Source organism: Blastomyces gilchristii (genome assembly GCF_000003855.2).
Source record: "Blastomyces gilchristii SLH14081 genomic scaffold supercont1.25, whole genome shotgun sequence".
Taxonomy (NCBI): domain Eukaryota; kingdom Fungi; phylum Ascomycota; class Eurotiomycetes; order Onygenales; family Ajellomycetaceae; genus Blastomyces; species Blastomyces gilchristii.
Window position 1 is genome coordinate 1,592 of NW_003101657.1, and position 12,407 is coordinate 13,998.

The window sequence follows — 12,407 nt, forward strand, 5'->3', positions numbered from 1 at the left end:
TCAGACATTGAAACTTTTTAATATGAAGTGAACTTAGTTAAAATATATAATTAATTTACTGTTTCAGTTTTATAAGATAATGAAGACAGTCTTAATTACTTATATATTAATACTGCAGTCAGTCTGATGAATATATAACAGTTTATTTACTTATCTTAAGAAGTAGTTAAATCACTTAAAAAGAAATTCAGTCTGAGATAATACTATAGCACAGACTATTATTACTGCAAGAAATAAACTAGTATATTATTACAGCAAAACTGAACAATCTTTTACAGAGTACTATGCTATAGCAGCTTTACTAGATCTCTTTTATCAAGTTAATATCTACACTTCTCAAGATTAAATAGAGAAGAAATAAGACTTATATATTAAATTAATCTGAGACTACTATAATGTTAACTATCAGAGATTTGAATAAGCAGATATTAAAGATGTAAAGACAGTGAAATACAATTCTCTAGTAAGTAATAATCTTTGATAATACTTTATATTACATAGAACTATAATACTAACTTTAAAACAGAACTTATATACATTGATTACAACTGAAAATCAGATAAAACTGTGATTCAAAGATTGCTTGAGTCAGTGTATAATTACAGGCGTACGCTGGCTTCTTATATATTATACACTAAATTAATTAATGGCCGCTATGACTTCTTTACATTCATAAGCAAGTTCAGAAGTGGCTGTGTTATTATTCAACAGTTATACATTCTTCTGAATCATATTCTCTCTCATCAGATTCAGTCATGCTCATGTGATTATGATGTTCACTCTAGCTTCATGCAGATTAGTGTGCCACTAGTGTTCATGATCATGTAACCTATTTCTGATTCAGCTAGCATCTCATATACACTCTTATAAAGAAACTTTCACTATATTACATCACTCATTCACTAACTTTTCTCATTCTTCAATCATCTTCTTCATCATCATTATCATTAAATGTCATTATTATCTCATTCAAGATTACTGCTTCTTCTTCTGTTCAATATCTTCTATTTGTTTATCTATTATATTATACATGTTTCTGGTAATGATCTCTCATTCTCATAACAAGTGTTATCATAGTGCTCATATCAGACAGTTCATTAGCAGTAAGTGTAACATATTGTGAAACATATATAATCAGAACTTGTTTATCTTCTAACAATTGTCAGAATGTATTATTATAAATGATACATCTTCTTCATCTTCTCATACACTCTTGACTGTTTTTCTTCTCAGTGAGTTTCTGATTGTGTTTTCTGACACAATTTTACATGAATACAGATACTGATATGTTTGTTTTTATTTATATAGAATCTTCACATGTTGACAGATCTGCATTCACTGATGATAGTGAACTCAATATTGAATCATTGATTAAGAACTTGAAGAACATGATAATGAAGAAATTGCTTATGTTATATATAGTCAGATCTCTCATATCTCTCTCTGTCTTCTCTGTTTCTTTCTCTGCTGCTTCTTCTCAATCTTCTACATCTATCTCTGTGTCTGATTCTCCCACTTCTGCTATCTTTATTTCTGTGACTTCTACTTCTGCTACTTCTGCTCTCTCTGATTCTGCTGTCTCTGCTTTTGTTATCAGCTCTCCCCATTTCAAGAAGATGTTATGTAGACTTAATAAATCATGTTTCTTAGTATATATACTCTCACTCTTCTTATCAACTTCTAGAACAATTTATTGTATAAAGACTGTATATAACATAACTATCTGAAGCTCAGTTATAAACACTAATTATTATATTCATTTTAAATATTTATAATGAGATAATTATTCATTTATATCAGAGAATCACTCTCTCTTTCAACAGTGTTACAATTATAAGTCTTTTTCTTTTTCATCTTTTCTTTCTGATGCTGATTTTTCTGTTCTTAGAGAAAATAGTTATAAGTTTTATTATACACAAAGTTATGATATTCACAGATATTAAGAAACTTTTTATAATTATTAAATTTAATATTACAGATACATCTGCTCTAACTAATATCTTTAAAATAATTAATCTATATCAGTCTATTCTCTGATATTTGTCATCTGACTTTATAATACAGATGAAGAATATCTGTGTTTTCAGAAATAGAAATATGAATATCATACTCTTTTACACTTACAGATATAAAACTCATACATCTTATCTGAAATGTTGTTATGAAAATGAGTCATTTGTATACTATATTCTACTTTCTGCATTTCTCTGTATCTCTCTCTCTCTTTCTGAGAAGTCTTGTATGTGTTGTAATTATATATACAACTCTAAGATCAGTAGATGTTCATTCAGTAACTATTCTCATCTCTGATTTTGCAATTTTTATATACTAATAATGATTCTTAGTTACTTCAGTGTCAGAGATTATTCTAATCAAAGATGATAACACTGCTGAGACTACTCTCTTTCATCTTTAAGCTTCTTCTATCACTTTCTCTTCCTTCTCTACAGAGAAGATTGTGTGCATATCAGATTATAAGTATTCAGTCTCAGATAACTTCTGCTGTTATTTATCTGATTCTGTATCTTCTTCTTCTTCTATTTCTTCTGTCTCTGTCTTCTCTGCTCTAACTTCTGATTCTGCAGATTCTATGCTCTTCTTCAATTTTTCTACACATATGTGTATGTATTTCTATATTGACATTCCAGTCAATCTTGTAATAAATGATATTAATGTTATACACAGAGTAGTAGAGAAATTGAAGACATGCACAGTATTATTATAAGAGTGACTTACAGCTCTCAAATCTCTTACAGATCTTGAGTTTTGAGATTTTCTTTATTTTTTAGTGTTTTTCAAGTGATATGATGTTAGAAATAGATTAAACATATGATGTATGAAAATGAATGAGATGTATATAATAATATTTATCTTTTACAGACAACTCTTACAGTTGATAATTAATTAATTATTTCTTTTCTTTTCTTACACTTTTTCTTTGTCTGCTAGTCACTACTCTTATATAATTTCTATATAATACAGTATTCAGTGACTAGATTCAGCAGCTTCTATCTTTTTGTAATTCTGTCTCACATATTATACTGTCTCTCTTCACCTGCTTAGATTACTACAGTGAACAGCTCATTAAAACTAATCTCATCTGATCTCTGAGTATTTTCAGAGATCAAGATGACTTAATTTCATATATCTGTGAATATTTTAGATGATTCATCCTCTGTTGTCTCTGTGATTGAACTGATGTAAACAGTTAAATTCAACTCTGAATCTCTTTTTTCTTCTATAATCTGATTCATGTATAAGTCTGCTACTTTGAGACTGCTCTTTACTATGTTGTGTCTACTATCTGTAGCATGTTATTATACAACTGACTACAGTCTTATTACTTATTAAAGTGTGATATTCATCTGATTTCTTCATTTCTTCTCATTCTTTTCTTATAATTGTGAAAAGATCAGAATAAGTGAGATTATCTGATTTATAAGTATCTATGATTTCTCTTACTTTGTGAGACTTTTCAATTATAAGTCTCTTCTTCTTTAACACTGATGAGAGTGCTGTAGATGATTATAATCTGCTCAGATCTTATATCTTTGTCTTCATAAGATATGAATTATTTATTAAATTATGTAAGATCTGTCTCTCTGATTCTTTCAATGCATATATTCTCAGAGAATGTGATTTGAGTATTTTATAGAGTTTAAATCATCTAGATTGAAACTTCTCAGAGCTCTCATTATATATGAGAACTCATATTCTCATCTTGAGACTTGATTTCTTAACTAGTGAGTCTTGTATTCTTTTTGATTGAATTGCTTGATTCAGAAGTAACTCATTAGCTTTTACATGTGCATGACTGATCTCTTTCAATCTTAATTCTGCATCTGTGACTGTTGTGTCTGCAACTGCTACTACTGTGTCTGTAACTGCTGTTTTCTTTCTCACCTTTTCTGAAGTATTCTCTGAGATGTGCGGATGCAATCTATACAACAGATAGAATGATAAATACTTGAAGACTACATACTACTGAATTCGCATGACTAATAGTATCTGACTGAGATATTCATTTCATAATCTTGTAGACTTGCTCACTAGATATTTTATCAGCATATTACTCAAGATTTCATTCAAGTATTTCACTTTTCTATTTATCTGTAAGTGATATGACATTGTTGTATAATATCTTATCTGTAACTGACTTATAAAATGTCTCACTGCTTCTTCTATAAGATTTGCACTATTATCAGTTAGAATCTCATGCAGCATTTTATAGTTGATATAGATCTTATTGTGTAGAAACTTTGTTACTATCTTCTCTGTTATCTCTGAAACTGCTTTTATAACTGATCAGTCAGTAGCATAATTAATAGCAGTAATTATTCATCAATTTTCATTTGACATTTATGATAATATGTCTATGAGATTTATCTCTCATTATTTAAACAGCTGTATTATATACTTCATCTGATGTTATACTTTCTCATATTTTAACTCTTTCTTAGATTCTTTCACAATCTGATAATTCAGACACTTGTGAGTATACATCTGAATGTTCTCAGTTATGCTTGATTAGTATACTCTTGATTCAAGTATATTCATGAGTTCAGAGCTTTCTAAGTGACTGAATTCCTTGTGCATGTGAGTCATCAAGTTATGTCTAAATAAATGTTCTAGATAGAGAGCTTCTGTATATTCTAGATCATAGTAAAGCATAACATCATTTTTCAATTTTCTCAGCTTAAAGTTCAGAAGCATCTCTTCTACTACTTTTATAAGATACTTATTATCTAATATCTTGTCATTCTTTAAGTGAGAGATCATTATGTTCACTCATTCTGATTTCTTGTATCTTCTCAGTACATTTAATGTAAACTTCTCTTATATCTGATTCACAGAACTCTCACTCATGAAATTGAGTCTGTGACTGATTGTATCAGATATCACAGTGTCTGATCTCTTTCAGTATTTAATATGAAGATTGTACACTTGAAACTCTGAGATTCAATATACTAAGTATTTGAAAGGTTTTGTTATTGATTGTAGATAGATAAGACTTTCATAATTCATGATCACTGTTATTATATACTCATTGTTAATATATCTATCTTATAATATCAGTGCATGCTTAATCACTAGCAATTTCTTTTCATGTACTGAGTAATTGAGCTCAATGTCTGATAGTTTTCTATCATTATACATTATCAGATGCAGCTTGCTGTTCTTACTCATCTGTAGAAGAGTGTCTCTGATAGCTTATTTAAATGTATCTGTCTTGATATAGAAAGATTTATCATGATCTGATTAAATAAATACTGAGAATATTATTATACATTCTCTCAGTGTGAGAAAAGCCTCTTCACACACAGTATTTCAGATAATTGAATAAAACTTCTTCTTTCACAGATTTGTATCTATTTCTCTTAAGAGATCTGAGAGTGATGCAGATATTCATGTAAAATCCTTGATAAATCTATGATAATATGAGATTAACTTAAGAAACTGTTATATATAATATATATTTCTCATCTGTGACTAATTCACTATAACATTCAATCTCTTCAGAATGAGATATATACAGCTATCACTCACTACATATTCTATAAACTTCAACTCTTCTGTTTCAAACATACACTTTATTGATTTAATATAGAGCTTATACTCTGTCAGAGTTGTAAGTACTTCATTAAGATGCTTCAGATATTCATTATATAAGTTTGAAAAGACTAGAATGTCATTGAGATATATAAGATATGAGATTTCATTCTGTTTATAAAGAATTGTATTCATCATTATTTAAAAGATGATAGATGTATTTGTTAAACTGAATAATATTATCAGAAATTTGAACTTCTCTCATTGTATATTAAATGCAGTTCACAGAACTGACAGTTTATCTATACAGATCTGTCAGTATTCTGAGAGAAGATTAATCTTTGATAGATATCAGATATTTTCAACTGTATTCAACTGTTATTGAATCTATAATAGTGAATATTCATTCTTGATTGTAAGCTTATTGAGTACTTAATAATCAATACATATTCATCACTTCTCATCTGTCTTTTTTATGAATAGAACTGAAAAGTCTCACATGCTTGATAAGAGTTGTATAAGATTATATTCTAGAAGATCTGTGATCTGATACTTCTGTTCTTCAAGATATATTTGTGATAGAGAGTATGTATTCTGATTGACTGATTTTGCATTCCTCATATCAATCTCATGTATAAATTCTCATTTCAGTGATAATTTCAGTGAAAGATCTGTTCAGAAGATCTTTTTATACTTCTTCAGAAGCTTCTTTATACACTTATTCTCTTATATATTCTTTATCTTAGTTTTCTTCACTTTCAGGTTCTGTATGACATACAGAATGCTTTTGAATGAGGTCATATAAATCATTCTCTTTACTTATTAATATGTAAGCAGATTTAATTCTTCTATATCAGAGATGTGAAATGTTCTTCTTATATCAGTTAATAGAATTGTATGAACTGTTTTCTTCTTATCAGTCAACTGTATATAATATGTACATCATTGAATCTGCAGATTGAACCTTTGAAATTAATTAAGTCTGAGAATAAGATTGTATTTCATGTTCTGCAGCTCTCATACTCAAATATAGCAAGATCATTCTTTGAAGTGTAAGAGAACTCTTACTCTTGTGAGTAATATTAAATATCAGTTATTAGATAATCTTATATATTGAGAATTCTTCACTCAGTGAATCTCTTTCAGTCTTCAGATTATATAATTATCAATATATTATATAGAAGCTTCTGTGTCTGCTAACACTTTTGCAGTCATCTCTCAATTCTTACTCAAGTATCTCTTATACATTAACATTTTAAGTCTCAAGACATTGAGATGAGTGTCTGCTTCATTATTCTCACTCACATCTTATTCAGAAGTCTGCTTTCTCTTGATATTCACAGAATTCAGAGAGTTATCTAACATAGACATCTCTTTCACTTTGAAGACTTTTCATAGAATATCAGTGAGTGTCTTCAAGCTCACTGATTCTGCTAGTTTTTTAACTTTCTTACTTCTCTTAACTGTGTATACTGTGTGTAATCTTTTGTATTCTGATTTTAGTGTCTGCAGTTGAAGTAAGCTTGATACTTGTAATATTAAGATTTTCACTTAGAGAATCTCTTTTTCAGAGAATTCAGTGCTTTAGCAATGATATTCAGATCTAGATTTATTATATTCAGATATATAGCTTGTGTTATAGAAGTCTAATTATCTGTTCTTCACTGAAATATACTCAATTGCAGTATTTTCTGTTATAATTGACTCACTTGTTTCTGTATAATGAGAATATTATATACTTCTTTCACTGTGTCTGATTATGAGATTAAGTATTTTCATTCCACTCTCAACTCAGGTGTAAGATTATGAATAAAGATCTGTAAATAGAAAGATGTTGAAAGCTTTTCATTCAATACAAGATAGTATAAACTGAAGTGTGTGAAGTATGATATAAGATCACTCACTTATCTACACTCAGTGAAGTATTTGTAACACTTGTCTTATATATTCACTTTCTCAAAGTTATGCAAGATTCATTTGAAAAACTTATTTCATATTTATAAGAATGAATATCACTTCAGATCTGTGAGATTCATCTTTTTATCAGTTATTTATAATGACTTCACTTTTCTGTGTAGAAATGCAGCAGATGTTAAGACTTATTAAAATTTTATTAACTATCTGTCTGTAAGTTCATATTCAATCTGATAATATAATCATATCTGACTTAGTCAGATGATTGCAGTATCATTTTTTCAGTCACTATTAAAGCTTGATAGCTTCAGCAGATCTTCTAACTTGATATATCTTATACTCAGATTCTCATTCTATGCAGCAGTTTCTGATAATATGTATGCTTCTGAAGAGATCATGAATGATTATGATAAGATCTTCAGATTCAGTATAATTATCTATCTATGTAAACATTTAATCTTTCACTGCAGGTCTAAGACCTGGTTTTCTCTATTCTTATTAATGATAATGATTGTGTCAGTGAAGCTCTTCATAGTGAATGCTTAATTCACAGTGAATATCAATTGTTATTTGACTTCTGTCTCAGCCTGTCACTGTATACACAAGACCTTGATCTCATTTAGAATTCTTGTACATATACAGAGCTTCAATTTCAGTTCAGTGATTTCAGCTACTTTTCTTACTGCTTTAAGTAAATTCTCTGAGAGATTCTGCATATCTTTCAGTTCAGATAGCAGAGAAGAGTGTTGTTTGTATTAACTAGAGAAAGTATTCATTTCAGTGATTTCTCATTGATTATATAATGTCTATTATTATATCACTATATTATTATATCACTATATTATTATATCACTATATTATTATATGATTTCTGTTATCATTGTATGACTCTGATGATAATTACTCTCTCTTTTTATTCTTCTTTTAAGTAGAGAGTGAACTTCTTTGAATCTGGTTCACTACTCTCATTTTCTTTCTCACATCTCATCTGTTTATATCTCATATGTAGCATTCATCTGAATATGAAGTTTTCCTCTCAATAAGTGAAGCAGTATTAATCAGATGCTCTTTCACTCACTGCTCTTTATACACTATCTTTTAAAATGTTCTAGAATCACACTGGCATGAAAACTATAAATTGCTTTGTAGACAGAATTATCATGCTCTGAAGAAGTCTGCACTTCTCACTAGTTTTTAGACATGCTATCAGATGTGATTCAAAGATTGCTTAAGTCAGCATATAATTACAGATGTATGCCAGCTTCTTATATATTATACACTAAATTAATTAGTGGCTGCTATGGCTCCTTTACATTCGTAAGCAAGTTCGGAAGCGGCCGCGTTATTATTCGACGGTCGTACGTTCTTCCGAACCACAAAACTATATACTTATAAAACTGAATTTGACTGCTATCTTCAAGATAATCTGATGAATTTACGTGTTAAATCAATTCTAGAGTTATGAAAAATTATTAAGAGTATATATTCAACTGTTATACTAATGATGTGTGATATTCTGACAATTTCATTAATAGAGATGAGAATAAAGTGAAAGTTCAACTCAAGCTGAGATATTTATTACTATCACTGAAGACAATTATAAGAAGAAATAATCAAGAAACTCATGATTATACAATATGAAATTATCAGATAGTTTAATATCTCTGATCACAGTATATCAGAGAAGTGTAGTTTTTATAAGAAAGTAAAGAATAAACTTGTACAAGAATGTATTTAATTATTTCATAAGTATTATCAATAATCATTATCAAATTCTGATTATATAAGCAATCACTGAATGAACTGAATGAGACTGAATTTAATTTTCAGTCTCAGTCTTATTCTGATTTTGAAAGAATGATTATCTTTCACAGTTTATTCTGAGAAATTACTTTCATTTCATGATTCTTGTATTAAATCTGATCATTTTTCACCTCATTTCTCTCAGAAATAATTTATTTTCAGATTTTTTTAATGCTTGATTCTGATGAGACTCATATCAAGAAATGTATAAGATCAGATGAAATGAAATTAAATATGAAATTTATAGTTCTGTCAGTCAGTCTATGAAAGATGCAAGATGAATCTGTATAATAGTCAGAGAAAGATCTGTAGATTACAAAGAATCTCACAGAATAAGAAACTGAGTAACAGACTCTTTTCTCTTTATAGTAATAAGAGATTTTTTCTCACTGAGATATTTTATAGATGTAAAGAGTTTTTAGTGAGTATTACTTCAGTACTGAGTCTGATTCTATAAAATCACTCAGTGAAAGGCTTTGCAGACAAAGTCTTAGAGAGAAAAGAGTATGTAAGAAATTCTACTTCTCACAGATTCTTTATCTCTATTTCTATCTCTTATATAATTAATAGAGTTAGCAGCTCTTGACTATACATAACTATATAGACTGAAGTTTGTGACTACTATTCATAACTCAGCTTGAATACTATTATACATTTAATCTCTACATTTTATCTTTCTATCATGAATACTTCTAGTAGTTAACAGTACATATCATGTCAAGCTGCAAACACCTGAATAATCACCTGCAAGCACTTATTCTTACAGAAACTTCTGCATAGATAATTTCAACACTGACTAAATCAGATATAAATATAATACAGAAGAAATACTTAAATGTTTCTATATATTTTAATACTTTTAATCTCACTCTCTATCTGTTATTATAAGAATAAGTGCTCGCAGATAATTATTCAGATGCTTACAGCTTGACATAATATATACTGATAGCTACTAGAAGTATTCACAGTAGAAAGATAAATATAGAGATTAAATATATAATAGTATTTAAGCTGAGTTATAAATAGTAGTTATAAACTTCAGTCTATATAGTTATATGTAGTTAAGAGCTGCTTACTCTATTAATTACATAAGAGATAGAAATAGAGATAAAGAATTTATAAGAAGTAAGATTTCTTATATACTCTCTTCTCTCTAAGACTTCATCTGTGAAGTCTTTCACTGAGTGATTTCATAGAATCAGACTCAGTACTGCAGTTATTATTATTATTATTATTCTTATTCTTTCATTATACTTATATGCAAGCGGAGCTTATAATGAGTTCTTGTATAATGTTAAATACAGGTCAAGTGTTGATTATACAGAAGAAAATACAGATGTTAAAATTATGTCAAGATAATAAGAACATAGAAAATATAAAGAAGTGACAATTAAATACATGTAATAATAACTTCTCATCTCAGAAACATAGAGTGATTTGTTAAAGTAATTTATACATCTCTGTATTTATTAGAAATCTGAGATGCTTGAGTTCTGAATTTAATGTATTTTCTACAGGTTTCAAACTCACATACCTTAGTTTTTCATGCTAAGACACTACTGAGTGACTGTATTAATTATTCAGCTATCAGAGCTCAGTACTGCAGTAATACTTGTTAAAAATTCTTCATATCTATAAAAAATCTCAGTGAGGAAAAATTCCTTATTATTATAAAGAGAAAAAAGTCTGTTACATCTTTTATATAGAAGAGTTTCAGTTAACTCTCAATTATTTTTATAAGATTCTTATATAATTATTACATAGATTCATTTCATATTTTTCAATTCAAAGAGTTTCAGTTAATCTTCAATTATTTTTTTATAAGATTCTTATATAACTGTTATTAGACTGATCATGTGACTAGACTGACTATGTGACCGTGTCTGGAACCAGAATCAGATTTTTTGATAGTTTCATTATCAATTCGACTGATTTCATTACACAGTTTTAACATTAGATAGTAGTCTCATACTGTCTCAGTGAGACTTACTGTCTACTCTTATCACATTTTTCAAATAAGATCATGATTTCCACTTCTCAATTTAAATTATTTTTATTGCTTTAAATGACTTTAAATCTCATTTGAGTGTTATCAAAAAGTGTTACTTTTTAAAAAATTAAAAATAGTCTAAAAAAAACCTTAAAATGTCTAAAAATAGTAACTTTATGCCAAGAATGAGACTAAATGAGATCAAATGAGATCACTTTCTCATTTTTTTCAAGTCATGATTTCATTTTAAGATCTGATATATAGTCACTTTGCATGTTTTTTTAATGACTAGTCTCAGCGGGATTCACACCAAGAAATGTATGAGATCAGATCAAATGAAATTAAATGTGAAATTCATAATTCCGGCAGTCAGTCTACATACGACTGTGTCTGAAACCAGAATCAAACTTTACAGTTATTATGTTGTCTAAAAGTATTACTTTTAATCATGATTTATATTCATTATATTGATCTTAAATCATATTATTTCAAATATTAAAGGTTTCAGATTTACTTTTCAAATAAAAATCTAGTCTCAGATAAAGAATATGTTTAAATTCTTAGTTACATTTCATTCTGATCTCATTATTGAGAATAATATTAAATAAGATTATGAAATCATTTCTCACTTACATAATATTATAATATAGTACTCATTTATTGAAAATTCAATAGAGAGTATTATTAAATATTATTACTTTTCTAAACATAGATTATAATTTATATAATTTTAATTATGAAAAAAATATAAAATATAAAAAAAAACAAAAAATAAAAAATAAAATAAAAACAAGAAAAAATCACAATGAAAAAAAAAGAGAAAGAAAAAAAAAAGAAAAGAAAAAGAAAAAAAGAAAAAATAAAAATAAAAAAAATCAAGATTACATACTGCAGCATTCTTAAAATACTCACTTTTCAGAGTCTTTACAATGTTTATTATTAATTATATATCTTTTACAGTGAGAATAACACAGCTGTAATAAGTTATTATCTTAATATTATCTAATAAATAATCAGTATATATCTGTATAAATGTGAATAATTAGAAAATATACACTTAAAAAGTATGGTCAGAGTGAACTCTGCTATCATTTAAACAATATTAAGAGTAGAACACTGAATCAATGATTCTTTCTCATCAATTTCATAG

General features: G+C 27.9%; 1 protein-coding gene across 1 annotated transcript; it reads left to right on the top strand.

Annotated features, from left to right (window-relative positions):
• Positions 1 to 1,308: 1,308 nt before the first annotated feature.
• Positions 1,309 to 1,641, top strand: BDBG_17788 (uncharacterized protein; the record flags this gene model as incomplete). Its single annotated transcript, XM_031725435.1, has 1 exon — positions 1,309 to 1,641. A coding segment is annotated over one exon (332 nt), but the record flags the coding sequence as incomplete, so codon positions are not given.
• Between the last annotated feature and the right edge of the window lie 10,766 nt (positions 1,642 to 12,407).